The sequence below is a fragment of the Argentina anserina genome, chromosome 5, assembly GCF_933775445.1.
Source record: "Argentina anserina chromosome 5, drPotAnse1.1, whole genome shotgun sequence".
In the NCBI taxonomy this organism is placed as follows: domain Eukaryota; kingdom Viridiplantae; phylum Streptophyta; class Magnoliopsida; order Rosales; family Rosaceae; genus Argentina; species Argentina anserina.
The window spans coordinates 2126098-2144365 of record NC_065876.1 but is presented as its reverse complement, the minus strand read 5'-3'; the positions used below and the strand labels follow the sequence as shown (position 1 = coordinate 2144365).

General features: G+C 40.1%; 5 protein-coding genes across 8 annotated transcripts; 3 read left to right on the top strand and 2 right to left on the bottom strand.

The window, feature by feature from the left end:
• Positions 1-50: 50 nt before the first annotated feature.
• Positions 51-3262, bottom strand: LOC126794286 (ATP synthase subunit gamma, mitochondrial). The gene is made up of 9 exons (XM_050520957.1): positions 3051-3262; positions 2567-2610; positions 2300-2452; positions 1886-1999; positions 1661-1788; positions 1131-1253; positions 912-1031; positions 667-788; positions 51-433 (listed from the first exon to the last, which is right to left on the bottom strand). Exons 1-9 carry the CDS (start codon positions 3140-3142, stop codon positions 364-366), a joined length of 966 nt encoding a protein of 321 aa, XP_050376914.1. The 5' UTR covers positions 3143-3262; the 3' UTR covers positions 51-363.
• Positions 3263-4474: 1212 nt separating this feature from the next.
• On the top strand, positions 4475-7951 carry LOC126794284 (S-adenosylmethionine carrier 1, chloroplastic/mitochondrial). 3 transcript variants are annotated; one of them, XM_050520955.1, is made up of 9 exons: positions 4475-4664; positions 4928-5043; positions 5202-5259; positions 5436-5585; positions 6039-6249; positions 6455-6500; positions 6785-6905; positions 7018-7090; positions 7504-7951. In XM_050520955.1, exons 1-9 carry the CDS (start codon positions 4577-4579, stop codon positions 7736-7738), a joined length of 1098 nt encoding a protein of 365 aa, XP_050376912.1. In that variant the 5' UTR covers positions 4475-4576; the 3' UTR covers positions 7739-7951. The 3 variants fall into 3 exon arrangements, with proteins under 3 accessions (XP_050376912.1, XP_050376911.1, XP_050376913.1); XM_050520954.1 differs by having other exon boundaries at positions 4475-4688; XM_050520956.1 differs by having other exon boundaries at positions 4537-4664; positions 4881-5043.
• An 828-nt stretch (positions 7952-8779) lies between these two features.
• Positions 8780-9688, top strand: LOC126793989 (DNAJ protein JJJ1 homolog). The gene has a single exon (XM_050520629.1). It carries the CDS (start codon positions 8780-8782, stop codon positions 9686-9688), a length of 909 nt encoding a protein of 302 aa, XP_050376586.1.
• A 705-nt stretch (positions 9689-10393) lies between these two features.
• Positions 10394-13475, top strand: LOC126794278 (DNAJ protein JJJ1 homolog). Of its 2 annotated transcripts, XM_050520945.1 has the most exons (3): positions 10394-12229; positions 12760-12818; positions 12943-13475. In XM_050520945.1, the coding sequence occupies exons 1-3, from the start codon at positions 10415-10417 to the stop codon at positions 12995-12997; spliced, it is 1929 nt and encodes a 642-aa protein (XP_050376902.1). In that variant the 5' UTR covers positions 10394-10414; the 3' UTR covers positions 12998-13475. The 2 variants fall into 2 exon arrangements, with proteins under 2 accessions (XP_050376902.1, XP_050376903.1); XM_050520946.1 differs by lacking the exon at positions 12943-13475 and having other exon boundaries at positions 12649-12794.
• Positions 13476-13534: 59 nt separating this feature from the next.
• On the bottom strand, positions 13535-17684 carry LOC126794277 (histone deacetylase 5). Its single transcript, XM_050520944.1, has 14 exons — positions 17485-17684; positions 17047-17248; positions 16596-16742; positions 16345-16457; positions 15950-16161; positions 15694-15758; positions 15396-15566; positions 15190-15276; positions 14826-14958; positions 14640-14749; positions 14326-14519; positions 14104-14233; positions 13930-13991; positions 13535-13840 (listed from the first exon to the last, which is right to left on the bottom strand). Exons 1-14 carry the CDS (start codon positions 17649-17651, stop codon positions 13675-13677), a joined length of 1959 nt encoding a protein of 652 aa, XP_050376901.1. The 5' UTR covers positions 17652-17684; the 3' UTR covers positions 13535-13674.
• Between the last annotated feature and the right edge of the window lie 584 nt (positions 17685-18268).

Sequence of the window (18268 nt, the reverse complement as noted above, 5' to 3'; positions counted from 1 at the left end):
ACCAACATCACTATCGTGTCAAATGGGCATTATTACAACTGATATATCCACACTGAAAATTCTCTCTGAGCACCCGACAATGGTATCCATTAGAAAAAGTGGATGGGTCAACCATCAAGAGACTTTATCACAAATGAACCGATACAATTTGTACAATCCATTGATCTTAAAATGGATCTCTCAGGTGCAGAACTCAAAAAAAAAAGGGTAGGAATGCCATGAACATAAATATAAATCATCACTCTAGTAGAATTTGGTTGCCCAGTATCTGACCCTGGAGTAATTATTAGAATAACAAAATGATCTCAAAGGTAACATCTTTAAACTTCAAACCGCAGTTTTATTTCGTCACCATCAGATAAACTAGCCCTCCAGTGCTGATGCTCCGGATATAATCTCGATCAATTCTGTGGTGATGGATGCTTGACGGGTTCTATAACAGATTATCACAGTTAAATCCAAGATCAGTCATATAAACCTTAAAGGGGAAAAATATCTTAAAGAATAACAAAATAAGCCTATTCTAAAGAAATAACTAGTACCAAAAGGTAGTAATCTAATTAACTAGATAAGAAAATTTTCTTTACACACAAACTTAGGGTTATCCCATATGTGTGCATTTGTGCTTCTGTGCATACAATTGTATTGGAAGGGTAAGAAAGAGACCTGTTGTAAGTGAGTGTGAGGCGATCAAGCATCTCTCCGGCATTCCTGCTTGAGCTGTCCATGGCAGACATCCTGGCTCCTTGCTCACTGCAAGCATTCTCCAAAACCGCATTGAACATGACCTGTTCAAAATGTGAAATTCTACTTATGAATAATGAGCATGAAAAGAATTGCTTCCATGACAAGGTGGCACGTGACAATGATCCAATCCCAACTACCAAGGGAAATATAAAGGAAGGACTTACACAAGAAAATTGGAACTCTGTCAGATTCTGCAGAATTTCTGACTTTGTCTCACCACCTTCAACCTCATACGAGTCTAGGTCCCCAAGCTTTCCTCCAGCTTCAGACTCCTTCTCCACAACCTATGCATAACATTTGAAATCAATTATTCATCTACCAGAAATAAGAACATACGACAATGGGTAAAATGTGCATTTATAGAATTGAAGCATCCTTATTACCTCTGGAGATAATACAGTAGAAACAGTTGGCAGAAATGCGACAACTGACTGAAATTTATTGAAGACAACTCTCAAAGCATCGTATTCAACATTTTTCAAAATGTCATCAGCTATGACAGATACCTGAAGAGACAAAAAGTACAGTCAGAATGATTGCAAGAACTTGTCAAAGTTAAATACAAATCAAACCAGTATAATTCCGCTTCACCATTTACAGTATGAACAAACAATTTAGTGTTCCAGGATCTAAAGGTGAAAACCCAAGCTAAATCATGGAACTCATGCACTAACTTGAGCTGAAAGTTTTAAGAGGCCTTGATGAAACCAAAGGCTGACTTGATATCAGATTTTTACTGGCTCCCTTCTATGACTCAAATGTTGGATGCTCTTCATGTAATATACAAGTTACGGACTGACATTTTGGCAGGAAGAAAAATATGCATGTACTCACGTGCATAGATGCAGCCATAAGACAAAAATCATTTCTCTTATCCAATTTGATATTGAAGCAAGAAACAGAGAGTGCTAACCTGGGCGTAGTTCAAAGGATTCTTCTGCAACTCAGTTATGTTTAGCTCAATGTCCTTCTTTGAGTCACGAATCAATTGAGCTTTTGCTTTTTCCCCCAAAATTACATACTTTGTTTCTTTGTCAGGACCTAAGACATTCAAGAATTAAAAAAAGATGGCATTAACGATTTAAAAAGTGGAAAATTCAAATGACTAACAATCAGCTTTACGGCTTCCAAGAAGTACCAGCAGTCAACTTGTGCAATGCCTTGCTTATTTTGACCGAAGTAGAGTTGATTCCACCACATAAACCTTTGTCCGAAGAGATGGTAACAATAACATCCTTCTTAACTTCAACACCTAGCACAGGATCGCAGAAACACATAATGAGGAAAACTAAGATGATATCACTATGAATAAACATACATGTTAAACATATAAAGCATAAAAAGAACAAGAGTAATTTTGAGTTTCAGATGAGCAATGGCTTGAAAATAGTATCAGTCGATCCATCAAGATATTAATCAAATGCACTCATCACCACCATTCACCTATTTGAAGTAAAAACTATCAACAACAAGATTCAAATGCTCAGTAATAAATGACAGAACTAAAACACAAATCAATATTGAACAGCAGAGATTATGCTGGTAAACTTACTTGGGGTGTCGCCAAGAAGTGCTGTGAAAGGCTGCCACAGGCCACGTGAATTTTCAGCCTTGGATTGAATAGCTCGCAGCTTTGAGGCTGCAACCATCTTCATAGCCTTTGTAATCTTCTGAATATTCCTAACACTCTTCATCCGGTTTCTCACTGTATACAATATCAAAAAACCACATCATCATCCGCCCATACTAAAGGAAGTAAAAACCAGAAGTACCTCACGAAAGGTATTAACAATAGCTAATTGATGGCAACGGTTCCTACCGATTTGAGTTGAAATTGACCGTACTCCGAGCGGGGCCTGCTCCCTGCCCACACAAACCAAAAGATATAGTTATATCAATCATACTCAATGAAAAACAGTGGTAACAAATGTTATTGAGTAATGTCTAATCACCATTGACAGCTAAACAACAACTTATGATCCATATACTGCAAATATAACTAATCAAACATCCACACAGCATGTTATAACCCGATGTTTTATTTGGTTTCCAGACTACAAATTTGCAGTGTTCAATTTTTTAATTCCAGAGATAAGGCACTTTTCTAAGGCATTGATTCACAAAACACTTTGCACTACCATTATTATCTGTAGTTCAAATCTTGCAAAATCCAAACTCCTAAATCTGAAAGCAGCAGCAATTCATAGCTACATTGATTTTTTCACCATGAAAACAAAACAATTCGAGCGTGATAAGAATGAATATGCAGCGATAATTTGAATGGAATTGAAGAGATAACGTACTCAGCGGGGAAGATGGAGGATCGGACGGCGGCGATTGGATTGGGGGAGACGGCGAACCGTCTCCCTTCTCGTCTGAGCGCAGCCATGGCCATTGCTTTTGGGATTGGCGGCGATCGATTACTGGAAACCCTAACCCTAGAGGAGCTGGATGTTCGGATCCGAAAGACTAACGCGGCGAGCTCCGGTGCGGTTTCAGTGTCGAGAGCTGAAGAAGAAATGTGCGTGCGAGTGAGAAAGACCTTTTTGGGCTTTATACGTGATAATGTTTAAACGGGCTTGAAACGACGTCGGGTCGTTGTTGTTCGGTATCACAAAATTGTGCGTACCCTTGTGATAATCTATCAAATATTACTAAATACTACAAAATATCACGAAATTTTACGATAATACAAAAAAGTCTAAGAAATTTTACAAATGTACCTATAAAAAATTTAATCAAACGGATAAAATGTCTAAAAGTCCAAAGTTAGTTTTAGTTTGTAAAATACTATTAATTGTGGTAACCTTATGAAAGTTTACAAAATATCACAAAACATTACGAAATATCACAAAATTTTACGAAAACCTATGAATTTTACAAAATAGTACGGTAGGTAGTACCCATAAAAAATCCAATCAAAAGGAGAAAGTCCGAAGTTAATTTTAGTTTGCAAAATACTATTAATTGTGCGTAATCTTATGAAAGTCTATAAAATTTCACGAAACACTACGAAATATCATGAAATTTTACGAAATAGTACAAAAACCCATGAAATTTTACAAAATAGTACGGTAGGTAGTACCCATAAATCAAAGGGAGAAAGGGTTTAAAATTCCAAAGTTAGTGTTAGTATACAAAATACTACAAATTGTGCTTAACCTTACAAAAGTCTACAAAATATTTCGAAACACTATGTAATATCACGAAATAGTACGAAAACCTAAGAAATTATACAAAATAGTACGATACGAATCTAATCAAAGGGAGAAAGTGTCTAAAATATCACAAAATATTACGAAATATTACAAAAATCTATAAAAAGTACGAAATTTTACAAAATAGTACGGAATTCTACTAGTATTATGAAACCCAAATCTACCCATCTAATTAGTCGTCGTACCTAATTAGTCACTCCAGCTCTCCCCTAACCTTGTGTCATTCACTTACTAGGTAGCACCAAATCTTCACCCAAACCTAATTAGTCAGCGTACTAACGCCATTTTGATGATTACATCAAAATGGGAGCTAGGGATGAACTGACTGTAGTAGAACAATTTTCTTTGATTGAGGTGTATGATTCTATTTATACTCTATGTATGACAAGGTAAAAATTGAAGTGATGAAGTAAAAATAGAAACACACACGGTAAACAATAACGATTTATACTGTACTTGTCATCATGTCAAAATCAAAGCAATTTGGTGAACCTTTTCGTGTTGGGCACTGAATTTCTGGGTTATCGTGCCGAGCTTAAACCCTCTCATTTTTTAAGGCCAACAATCCATAAACCTTGAACCACAGCGACATACTGAGACCTCCTCCTTCAATGGCGACCTCCAGCGAAGCACTTGCTTCAGGCACCACCACCCAGAGAAGCTTCTCGCCGCCAAAACAAACCCACCCCAACTTCTTCGGTAAGCCTCCAAATCCACACCTCAGTCATGTTTCTAATTCGCAGCAGATGAAAACCCAATTCATCAAATCTAATTTGCTGATTGAAATAGAAATTATTCCACCCAGTAGATGAAAACCCATGTCGTTAATAATAGAAATGCATGCTCCAGAATTTGTATTTAGATTTTGTTCTGTGAAGCATCAGGCCATTAATGTGATATATCATATATGTGTAGGCCTGGGGTGATTAAGCTTGTGATATTTGATATGGTAATGCATGCAGTTTGGAGAGAATTTCTATGGGGAGGTATTGCTGGGGCGTTTGGGGAAGGAATGATGCATCCCATCGACACTGTGAAGACTCGTATTCAAAGCCAAGCTATGTTCAGTGCCAGTCAGGTATGATCATGCTGTATCGATGCTACAGATGTTTCATTTGTTTTCATTCATGGTGCATAGGAAATGATCATTTTCGAGTAATATGGGGATCTAGCCTTCGTTGTTCTCTGTTGTATAGTGTTTGATTTATTGATGGAAGTTTTACTTCACACCTGCAGCACCAAAAGAGCATACTGCAGATGGTGCGAACTGTCTGGGCTGTTGATGGATTAAAGGGTACCTCGCTTTTCATTATAAAGCAGTGTTCTCTAGTATTTGCGTGCCGTCCTTTAGTCCTATTTGTTTTTCACTTTTAGAATTTAGAAGTATCTAAACATATACTTGTTGTTTTCTTGATTTACTATTGGAGCCTTCTTATAGCATGCGGATTTTCTTGACTATTAATTCTGTAGGTTTTTATAGAGGCATAGCTCCTGGTGTCACTGGTTCTCTTGCAACTGGAGCAACATATTTTGGTGTCATAGAATCGACCAAAAAGTGGATTGAAGAGTCACATCCTAACCTTGGAGGACATTGGGCGCATTTCATTGCCGGTGCAGTTGGTAAGCTTTACAGCTCTTAAAATTGTTATCCCTGTCTTACTGCTGACATTCAAGTTGGAACAAACTTTCAGACTGTTAATACTGATAGTATTCAGTATTTACCAATGATCTTAGGAACTTTAGATTATGGGTGACATTATGAGATTTGATTAAAAATGGTGATATAGCTGTATCTAAATTGTTGCAAGAAAGCCCTTAAGTTTGGTTGGGTGTGGGTTTAAGTTTGAATGCTTCAGATTCCTGATATACTGCATTCACTCTACCACTCACCCATAACATGAATCACCCTTGTGTGCTCATTCATAGAATTTTTATTGTCCCCCTGCATTTTATTCAATTAGCTGGCAGTTAGTTTCCAATATTAGGATTGGTGACATCTATTGTGGACTCTTCGGCCATCATGTGCTTCAGGGGACTCAAAATGCATCGTTTTTCTTTCGTGATGTATTTCAGGAGATACACTTGGTTCTTTTGTATATGTTCCATGTGAAGTGATGAAGCAACGAATGCAGGTTCAAGGGACAAAGGCTTCTTGGGGTTCTGTTATGTTGAAAGATAATATCTCTATGAAGCCTGGTATCCAAATGTATGATTACTATACAGGGATGTTCCAGGCGGGCTGCTCAATATGGAAGGAGCAGGGGCCGAGAGGATTATATGCTGGGTGCATATCTCAATATTAAACTCAATTAATTGTTGTATCTGATCCTCTTCCCAATGTAACATACTTTTGTTACTTTAAATAATTGGAGGCTGTTGCCTGTTCATGACTGCATCCCACACCCTTTACTCATAGAGGGACACACATGAAGCATGAATATTCAAATATATATGAATTGTGATCATAATATTTTTTTTTCATTTGGCAGATTTGGGTCAACACTTGCAAGGGATGTGCCTTTTGCGGGTCTGATGGTATGTGAACTTCTGACCTTATTTGGGTTATCAGTTGCTTCTCCACATTTTCACTCGTGTGATAACAGATAGGATTGCAAGCCCTTAAGAGTGCATTCCTACTTTGTTTAAATACAAAATACCATACATGCTGACATCATTTCTCATCATTAATGATATATCAGTTAGGTCTCAAAATGATTTAGTTGTTACCACACTCTTTTGCTTTTCTGTCTTTAGTTCTGTTTGTTTTATCTACAGTAGTTTGTTAGTGTTGTTTAAAAGATTTCGTCTGCACTGTTCAGGTTATGTTCTATGAAGGCTTGAAAGATTTGACAGAATATGGGAAGAAGAAGTACATATCCAATACGGATTTCCATATTAATAGTTCCTTGGAGGGACTTGTACTAGGAGGATTGGCTGGTGGTATGTGTACCTTACTTATGTATCATCTGCGTGGAGTACGTATAAGTATTAAATTCACCAATTAAAGTTGACAGAACTGTAAACTGATTCATACTTGCATGAAATTGTACAGGCATGAGTTCTTTTCTTACCACTCCCTTCGATGTGATCAAGACAAGATTGCAAGTACAGGGATCAACTTTGAGGTACCGATCCATTATTATTGCTTATTTCAAATGACTTTTTAAAATTTGTGGAGTATGATTATACTGCTCCAAGCATCAGATGCATTTATCATTTAGTGGAAATGGTACGACCGAGGCTTTAGCTTTCACTATTAAGGCAACCTTTGTGCATGTGAATACTTTTCACCCTGATAAACACCATTGAACATGTTTCAAGAAGGCCATACCTGCTATCTTGGATATAACTCATATAAGCATTACCTTTTAAGAGAGTATTTATACAACACACTTTAGTAATTTAGTAACTCAACATGAATGGGATGGAAAATTTGATAAAGCAAATCTTCTTTTTATCTGGTCCATCCGTTATGGTAGTTAAGATGTGATAGCAAAACACTTATATTTGGTTTTTCATCTTATGTTCTGGATTATAGGTACAATGGCTGGTGGGATGCATTGCAAAGCATATGGATTACTGAAGGTGCAAAGGGAATGTTTAGGGGTAGTCTTCCTAGGGTTACATGGTATATTCCAGCTTCAGCTCTTACATTCATGGCTGTGGAGTTTCTCAGAGACCGTTTCAATCAAGGAGCGAGCCATGAGAGCGTGCAAGAAGTTGCGCGCTTGACGGTGGATAAAAAGAATTCACCTCTACAAGGTTCAGCTTAAGAAACTCATACTGGAACTTCTCCAGTCAAGCTGATTGAGTTTGCTTGCACATAGTGGATCCAATTTAACAGACATTGTATTCTTTATATGAAGTTGTTACATTATCGGCACAACATACTGAAACTTGCCTGGGATGAACAACTAACATTCTAACCTATTGTACCAAAAGTTTCACTATGGTATATATCAAAAACAGCATTTTGGTGCTGATGGAAACAACTAGATAACAGCAAATAGGGTCTAAAGAGCAAGATTTGAGTTGGTGGTTTCAAAGAGATGGACAAATTTCAAATTTTGGTGATTGGCTATATGAAAACTTTCTCAACTTGAATGAATCAAACAGGGGTGGTAAACATTTTCATGTTCACTCCACAGCGCATCGAATACAACCAGAACAACTCCGTTAGAGTCAAGAACCTTGGACGGAGTCGGCTGAACTGTTGCTCGTCCGGTGAATCGCAGACGTTGAAGACGAAGAACAAGAAGAAAATTGATACAGCTCGGAATTGGTTCTCTCTCATTCTCAATATCAATCTCAGAGACTGACTCACTCTTTCTTTCGAGATGGACATTAGTTGATAATTGTTTACGATGTCACAGATTCCTAATTATACAAGGACTTACAAAACTCTTCTACTTAGGGAAGCAGATTTATTGTAGGAAAAATTTCCTTCCTCATTGAGAAAGCGCAGATTCCATTGCCTACATAAATTAACAAACGCTAGCTCAACCTTGCATTAATAACTACAAAAACCGTTTGAGACTTTGAGGCTTTTCCCTCCGGCCTCTTCCCGCCCATCACAACAACAATGGTGAAGTTTAACCAGCGCTTCGATTACTACGATCTCTTAGGCATCGAACCCGAAGACCTCTTAGACCTCGACGCCGATCGAGGAAGTTGAGCGCTATGTCGAAAAGGCTTACAAAGAATTGGCGAGGAGAGTCCACCCGGACAAAGTCAAAGTCGCCGGCCTCACCGAAGCCGAAGCCACCGCCACCTTCCAAGAGCTCCAAAAGGTCTATGACGTCATCAAAGACCCCATGAAGCGAGCCGACTATGACTTGTACCGCAAGAAAAACGCCACCCCGGAAAGTTTCAAACTCGACCTCGTTCTCAACAAGGCCCTCAGATTCTCCAGTTACTCCGACGAGGGCCGCGGATTCTTCAAAGTCTACGGCGACGTTTTCGAAAAGATATACGCCAATGAAGTTGCTTTCCAAGAGTTGAAGCTGCCGCCGGATTCGGTGGTGAAGCCGCCGGAGATAGGGGACGAGCACGGGTCTTATCTGGTAGTGGCGCAGTTCTATAACTACTGGCTCAACTTTGTGACCATAATGGACTTCAGATGGGTGGATCCGCACGACAAGTACGACTTGGCGGCGGCACAGACGAAGAAGGGACTGGGGATAATGACGCGGAAGAACATGAAGGCGAGGAAGAAGGCGAAGAGGGTGGAGGAGATGGAAGAGGAGAAGGAGAGGAGGACGAAGGTGAAGAAGGAGAAGATGGAGAGGGCTTTGGAGTATGAAGAGCCGGAGTGGACAAGGCCGGTGGAGAGGAAGAGGAAGTATGGTGTGGAGGAGAAGGAGGAGGAAAAGGAGAGGGAGGAGTGGGAGTGCGTGGTGTGTAGGAAGGAGTTCAAGAGCGAGAAGCAGTGCTTGAATCACCAGATGTCGAAGAGGAGGAGGAGTGTGAAGAGTACTAGAGCCAATGAAGTACATATTGACAAGCCGGAATCGAAATCGGATTCTGGTGCAGATTTTTCATGCGTCGACAACGGGAGTGAAGATCGGAAGAGAAAGAAGGGAAGGAAGAAAGAGAAGAGGAGTGAAAGGAATAGCAAAAGAAATGGTGAGAGTGAGGATTCTGGTATAAAGAATTCCAAGTCTGGTGGTAGGATAAAGTATGGAGGGAAGAAGAGTAGAGCTGATATTTGCAAAAAACATTAATATTTGTTGCTTGAGAATTTTATTTTTATAGAATTGGTTGTTGATCAATGCCTCCATGGTTTCGGTTCGTAGATCACGTACTGTGTCGAAGTGAGATTGCTAGTACATAATTAGCAAGCTCAATTAAATTAGAAATTTGGTTGAATTTAACCATGAGCGAATGAACATCCATTATCGCAATATGATCGTCATGTGATTTAAATGGGTGACCACAATATCATGAAAAAGAACCTATTAAATATGGGGTTCGGTCTACTGTGTATGTCATACATGCATACAACAGAATCAGACGGTGGATAGAGCGGAAAGATGTTGATGCACGTAGGATGGTGGTGTGAATGTGTGGTGAATGTAGCTGATGACATCAACGCACCCTAAATTTTCCTCAAATATGTTTTGCCACAAAGAAAATTAAACTTCAAGTTCCTGCTGAATCCATTGATCACCAGAATGAGAATCACAATCCCCACCCACTGGCTCTGTTTCCTATTAATCCATCCAAAAGATGAAGAAACATACAGTGAAATAGGACCTGAGACTGAAATTTATGTAGCAAGCTCCGCAACTCCTACAGTATGCATAGTCAAAAACTCATCGTCACATTTTAACGACGAGTAGTTTCCTAGCACTGTGAAACAAAACGACATGCGTTGCAAAGACGACCTATATAAAAGCCAGTCACCCTCTTTTTAACAACCGACCAAAAATCCCTACGAGAAATTAGGAATGGAGCGGCGGTGCCACTACGAGGTGCTCGGCGTCGACCGCGGCTGCTCCGCCGACGAGATCAAATCGGCGTACCGTAAACTCGCCCTGCAGCGCCACCCCGACAAGCTCGTCCGCACCGGCGTCTCCGAGGCCGACGCCAACGCTCAATTCCAGGAGCTCGGCCAAGCCTACGAGGTCCTCTCCGACCCCAAGGAGCGAGCCTGGTACGACTCCCACCGCTCCCAGATCCTCTTCGCCGATCCCGAAGCCGCCGGCGCCGTCGTCCCCGACCTCTTCACCTTCTTCTCCACCACCGTCTTCTCCGGCTACTCCGACTCCGGCAAGGGCTTCTACAAGGTCTACGGCGACGTCTTCAACAAAATCTACTCCAACGAGCTCAGCTTCGCCCGGAAGCTAGGGCTGGGGATCGACGCCGTGAGGGAGGCGCCGGCGATGGGGAACCTGAAGAGCGACTACGCGCAGGTGACGGCGTTTTATAACCACTGGCTAGGGTTTGGCACGGTGATGGATTTCTGCTGGACGGACCAGTATGACGTCACGGGGGGCCCGAACCGGAAGTTGAGGAGGTTGATGGAGGAGGACAACAAGAAGCAGAGGAGGAAGGCGAAGAGGGAGTACAACGAGACGGTGAGGGGTCTGGCGGAGTTTGTGAAGAAGAGGGATACGAGAGTGAGGGAGATGGTAATGAAGAAGGAGAAGGAGAGGGAAATGAAGAAGGAGGAGGAGAGGGAGAAGAAGAAGAGGTTGGAGAAGGAGAAGTTGGAGAGAGCTATGACGTATGAGGAGCCGGAGTGGGCGAAAGCGGTGGAGGAGGATGAGGAGGAGGAGGAGGAGGAGGAGGAGGAGGAGGAGAGGAAGAGGAATGAGCTGTACTGTGTGGTGTGTGGGAAGAAGTTTAAGAGTGAGAAGCAGTGGAAGAATCACGAGCAGTCGAAGAAGCATAAGGATAAGGTTGCTGAGTTTAGGGAATCGATTGTGGATGAGGAGGATGTAGGTGGTGAGGTGGATGATTTAGGTGAGCAAATGAGGGAGGGTTTGGAGATTGGAGAGGAGGGAGATGGAGATGGGGTTGGAGTGAGTGGCGGCGAGGATGAGTTTTATGATTTTGGTGATGAAATTCGCAGGGAAAAAGTTGACGATGAGGATGGTGATGATGACGATGAAATGGAACTTCTCCGAGCAATGGCGGCAAGGCACAAGAGTAGGGAAAGGGTTGATAATGATGAGGAGGAGGAGGAGGAGGAGGAGGACGATGACGGTGAGGATGACGAAATGGAACTTTTAAAAGCAATGGCAGCCAGGCAGAAGAGTAGGGAAAATATTCTTGAAGAAGTTGGTGTTGAAGAGGATGATAGTGAGAGTGATGATGAAATGGATGTTCTTGAAGCAATGGTGGCCGGGAAAAAGAGCAGGAAAAATGCAGCTTCAAAAGTTGAGGTTGAGGATCCCTTGGTGACCGGTGTTGATGTGGACAGTGATAGCAATGGTGTAGAGTCCATTCCGATGGAATATGAGAATAGAAAACCCTCAAGAAGGAAAGCGAAAAATAAGAAGAGTGGTGCAGAAACAAAAAGAGTTGATATGAATGATATTAGTAATGATCAAAGTGAGGCAGGTGAAATTGACAATTCAGATATAAAGGAATCCACATCTGATTCCGTAGCGGAAAATGCGAGTAGTAATGACAGACAGGATGATCAAATAGCCAGAAAGAAGAAATCTTCAAAACAGACTATTGAGAAGAAGAAAGAGAATGTGAAGAAAGAAGCCATCGGAAAATCAAAGAGCTCATCCAAAGGGAAGAGAGCTAAGGTAAGATAATACACTCCTTTTGCCTCAGCTTGGTTCCACAATTACCTAGATATACTGTCTGAGTTTGTGATGGTAGACCTGCAATTCATATTGAATGCTTAATTTGGAACCACTTGTATGGCCTGTCCTTAGTTGTTGATGTTAAATCTGCAGTCTCTAACGGGCTTGTCCTTACTTGTAAATAAACGTCATATGGTATGTTGCTGTAATCTACTGCCTTTGGTTTAAAACTTGAAATTATGATGACAAAGATACTTGAAGACTAGTGCTTGCTAGGATGATACTTGATAGATTCCTGCTGGCTGTTTTTGAAGTATCAACTAACGGCCATAGGTGTAGCTTTGTTTCAGTCTATTATATTAAGATTTTTTTAGGTGCCTGAGCAGCCTGACCGTGCCTCATTCCATCGTGTAATTTAGTGAATTTAGGTCTCACTGGATCTTGGTTACTTGCTGATTGCTGCTCGTTCTTTGATGAATTGATTCTGCTTATTTGTTCTGTTCATTGATTTATCACACTTACCGAATCAGGCAACATCAAAGAACACTAACAATGCATGCGAGGCATGTGGAGAGGAGTTTGGATCAAGGTAATCAGTTATGACTCTTGATACAGTGCATCACATCCCTTTTGACATCTGAATATCAGTTAAAGTATTAGTGTTCTGTCGAAGATGTTAATTAGTTAGATGTTCATGGTTTTTCTCATGACAGGAATCAATTGCATAAGCATTTAGGTGACACTGGACATGCTTCACTGAAGATGTGAAGAACCAATGAAAGAACTGTACTGAATATTGGATTGATGCGAGTAAACTATGAACAGTAGAAGCCAGTTGCAGACATTGATTGGCGGCAATTCTTTATCACGAGCATTCCTTCGTATCATAAAGTTGCTGAAAATATGAAAGGGACTCTGCAGGGAACCTTTCTTCTTTTCCTTTTTTTGGATAACCAGAACCAATGCTAGAGTAGTATAAATGCAACAAGGGGCATGTGGGCAAAGCAGTACTACAGAAGCAGTCCCTACAGAAATGCAACCTTGTAAAGGGGCCCGAGGGCAAAGCAGTCTGCTGGTTTGGTCTGGCTTTTCTTCGGTCTTCACCAAAGGAGAAACCGTAGAATGAAATGATAGATAATTAGTCGATTTGCCTTTATGCTAATGAAATTTTGATGGATTTTATATAAACTTTATTAGAGGGTATCCCTTCATTTTTGTTTGGAATTTGGCGAACTTTATCTTCAATGGTGTCTTATGATTCCTAACCCCTGGAATGAAACATGAAAATAGAAAATGGCACGAAAATGATAGTCAAGGTCATTTCTAGTTAAGTTTTTGAATATCCCTAATTCCCTATGAATAGGCATCTGTATAATCCTATTCCAGCAATAACGTTACACTGTTGATTTACAAAAGACCGCAACGATAAGAAGTTGCAATCCAGTTCACAATGGTTTAGTAGAAGCTTCTTGTATGTAAGCCAGTGCCTCCTCCTGTGAAAGCTGCTTTCCTTCCACCAGGCCTGTCACTATTGTGCTGGCATACTTCTTGGATGGAGCACACAACGCAACCTCTCCAGATTTGAAGCGCTCAACATTAGATTTTGTGCACCTGCGTTGTAATTTGTTAATGCAATCAAATCCGACTCAAATTCATTGACATCATAGAACGAAGATGAAATTGAAAACTTCGCTACATACGTCATTGTCAGTATTGGATTGCTATGCTCCTTTCCCAAATAGACAATGTTGCCGTACCAACCCTTCATAAAGAAAATCATCACGAGCAGAGCAAGGAGACTTTGTTAGAATGCTGTTGTTGTATCCGTAAAACCAAACAAACAGGCCCCCAAGTGATAACAACTTTTGACATACCTCTAGAACCTGCAGGGAATGAGGTTCTTCACTTGTGACTGAATTTAAAGCAGACAAGTCAAACAAAGGAGAGCTCAAGGTATGGCCTCCATAATTTGCCTGCACCAACAAATCGTTAAACTGCTCAAGCCTGCAAGAAAATAAAAACTTCATTACACAGCTCCATTGGGTAAACATACAGTAATGCAATTGGACAGGATGGAGACACTAGCAGTAACTTACGTAATTCTGTATAGGCACATGTGAGTTTTATCCTCACTGTTGCTCTCAGGGTTGAGGAACGCAGACCCTCCAAGACCCCATGACAGAGTAAATTCCCGACCAAAGAATAAGCGATGAGGGAAGGTCTTCCACATGATCTCTTTCGGTGGGGTTTTATCCTCTGAACCAACGCATGGCTTTAGCATACCATCCACCTGAAACCATCTCGAGGATGTCAGCAAAACGATCTGAGGTGTGGAGACAAGAATTAAAACAAGAGGATGTCATAAACTAAAGCAGGTAACATTGACAATATTATTGGAATTGAGTACTACCTGTCCACCTTCAATATAGCAAAGCAGTCTTTTCAACAACAGATTGGATCCAAACGCAGCATACCATACGTCAAATTTTGAAAGCTCTGACCTCCAGGTTGCCACATAAGCTGGAAATAGTTAAAGGCTCAATGTATGAGAAACAGACCATGAGCAGCATTCTCTAAATTTCAGCTATCAACTTACCCTGAGCACCGTCATCAACTTGTAGCTTTGAAAGGGGCTCTATAATCTCCTGAAGAGCTTCCTCAAGATGCGGAGATACTTTTGGAATTTCATGATCCTCCACTTCAGAGTCAGAGCTTGAGGTCCGATTGTACTAAAATTGCAAAGCAACTATCTTAGCATGTTTTTGGGGATAAACGATACAGCTAAACAGAAGATAATAAAGAGACAAAGATGGATGGATGGATGAGAGGCAGAGCCAACATATATGCGAGAAAAAAAGTAATTAACAGTTTCTAACTTACATTCTTCGCCTAGGAATAATCAGTAATTAACCTCAGATGTAATCAACAACAAGGTACTGGGTTGAGAAGAGGAAATATACCGCAGGTGAAGGTGCCTTTTGATTGAGCAACTCCACTGGCAACTCATTTGTAAGTGATGGCCAGTAATCACTTAATGTCTGGCGAACCTGAAAAGGTACAAATGCATTAAAGTTTTACAAAGCATAGAATTATTGACTTACAAGGAAAAAACGACCAATCCAGCAGAAAGTCAACCCAAACAAAAAAGTACTAAATCTTATATTACCGCTTGTATCACACTCCATGTTGACTCAAATGGGTATGCCTCTGAAGATCCAAGGATAGGTTTGTCCTCTAGCAGAACTTCAACACAAGCAAGCATTGACTTTGCGATAGACTCAAAGTTATATCCTCCTTCTAAAGCCAACACGATCTTTCCATTGGCAAAATTCATCAACTGAAAGACGACATGATCAATAAACATGAGCGTCACAAATCACTACAATACTGAGAACTTTATTGACCTTGAGAGACAACACAAAAACAGGCAGAAGAAGAAATAAAATTAAATTGAAAAATACTACCTTCTTCAGCATAACTGAATATCCATATGGTGTGATACGACAACCGCCCAAGGGATCACCAATAGCTGTTTCAAGCAATTGCATCAACCAAATATTTTTAGCAAGTGTCGATGATTTACAATATGACAGAACTAGAGATAAAAACTCTCTTGACTTAATTAAGTTCTTTTTACCAACTTAATCCATAAAGAATGCATTAGAACCCTCAAGAAGTCAGACACATGGAAGGTTAAAATAGAAATAAAAAGTTGCCAACCTGCATCAAATCCGGCAGAGACTATGATTAAGTCAGGATTGAATTCTTTGGCAACTGGAATCAAAATATGCTCCCAAACCGCAAAATAATCAGCATCACCACATCGACCATTTTCCCAAGGGACATTAATGTTATATCCTGCTCCTGGTCCTTCTCCGATCATAGTATAGAAACCATCATCAGTAGCTGGATAAAAACTACCAAACTCATGCCTGAAACAAAAGCACAAGTCCAAATGGTCAATGCATGAATGGAAATTTTTATTTGGAGATGAATAGAGCACAAGGATCCAAAATGTTGTGAACCAAACAAGTAAGATCATAATTAAGAGATTTAATTTTAGGGCTTAGGCTACTCATAATAATTGTGATTATCAATTCAAATTTCTGACGTACCTATGAACCGAGAAGAATAGAACACGAGGATCATTCCAGAACATCTTTTGAGTGGCATTACCATGATGCACATCCCAATCAACTATCAGAATTTTGTTGATTCCCAATTCTGGCTGCAAGCACAAATATGAACACGACCTCAGATGACAACTTAAAAGTGTTGGGAGTAAATCGGCTATTAAGAGCTTATTCTCTGAACAAAAAAACAAGAATTAGAAATTAAGATTACTAAATTATAGGGCATCTCTTACTTTTTCATTTAAAACATAACTTGCTGCAATTGCTACATTGTTAAAAAGACAAAACCCCATAGCTTCATCTTCTTCAGCATGATGTCCTGGAGGCCTAATAATAGCCACAGCAGAGTCCACTTCTCCTTTTGCAACTCTTTCAGTTACCTACTTAAGTTAACACACATAGTTGGAATTATAACGATGAGATACACCACAAGACATCTACTCAGACAGGAATATATGGAAGTTGCTCATTTGTAACGGTCAATAAGGTTGCAATAACTTAGCTACCGGAGGTGGAATCCGCTTTTATAAGTATACTTAAACCAAATTATGGATAAAACACAATCATTTTCTTCCACATACGATATATGATCCACACCGTTTCAAATAAAAGAAAACACAAATTATGCGGTCTGAAGTCTAAACAACCATGAATCACACTCAACGCTCTAGTTACACTAACTACCTCCATGGCAGAGCCGGCGGCAAGATATGCAGCTTCAGATGTTCCCTCATTTAAATATATCGAATCCAATTTCGACGCAATTCGATTTCTTTTTGAATCAAACTGCCTGGAGCTAATCTTCTTGATCAAATCAACATGATTCTGGGAGTGAACTGCCAAGATATGTTTGTCTTCGGCTTCTTTCGCTTCCAAAAGAACACACCTGACAAATAATCACATTTCTAAGATATGCCAACTTACAAAGCAATCTTAATATTAATAATTGAAGCATCCAATAATTACGGAACAAATTTTAATTTCAGTGATCATCTCAGGAACTTAGAACTACGAAAGTAGTGAAACTTTGATCACTAATTGAAAAGCACGAATTCCAAGACTTGTTCTTTTTTTAACATTCCTACTTAAATTACTGAGCATAAATAGAAAGAATGGTGATACCTCTGGGGAATGGAACTGGCTTGGAGTTTGTTCCAGATGACCTTAATCCGGTCAGGGTTTTCCGGGTGGGGCTCACCGTCCGGTGTGGAGTGCTTACACATCCTCTCGTCGTATAACAACCCTACCCGCCGTTGACTTTTGCCCGCGGAGTCAACACTACCCTCCATCTTTGCTCTGATCTCTCTCACTCGCTCTCACTCTCTTAAGCCAACCAATTCTCTAATTCCTTTTCTGTTTTGTTTCCCACTGCGACTTTTGATTTTGGACACTTCTCGGTTCCCACACTTCGTTTTTAATTTTTACTTTTTTACTTTCTTGCTTTTACTTTAGTCAACTTTTTTTACTTTCCCTCCAGTGTTGGAAAAACCAAAATAAGCATACTAGTTCCTTTTATGTCTCCAGCGTTCTAATTAGATTGGTCGGGAGTGTATGTTACGAATCAGTTTTGTAATTGTGTATAGTTGTGAGGCATTGGGTAGTTTTGTCTACTTTTTTCTAAAGATGTTGAACTATTTAATATTGTATAGCATGGCATAGCCTCTATAATAGTTCAACTTCTTAAATGCAAGTACAAGAAAAGATGGATGGAGATGGATGTAAGATTGTTCAGCTAACAAAAGAAATCCGTAAAGTATCAGCAAGATGAGTTACAGTAACTAAACTCCATTCAGTGACCTTAAACGGAAGTATGTGTCAACTCTAGCAGACTAGCTCTAAGCATTCTGATTCTAACTCTTTCTGGTGAACAGAATAGGTGTGCTCTCCGAGGAAACTTGTGTATACC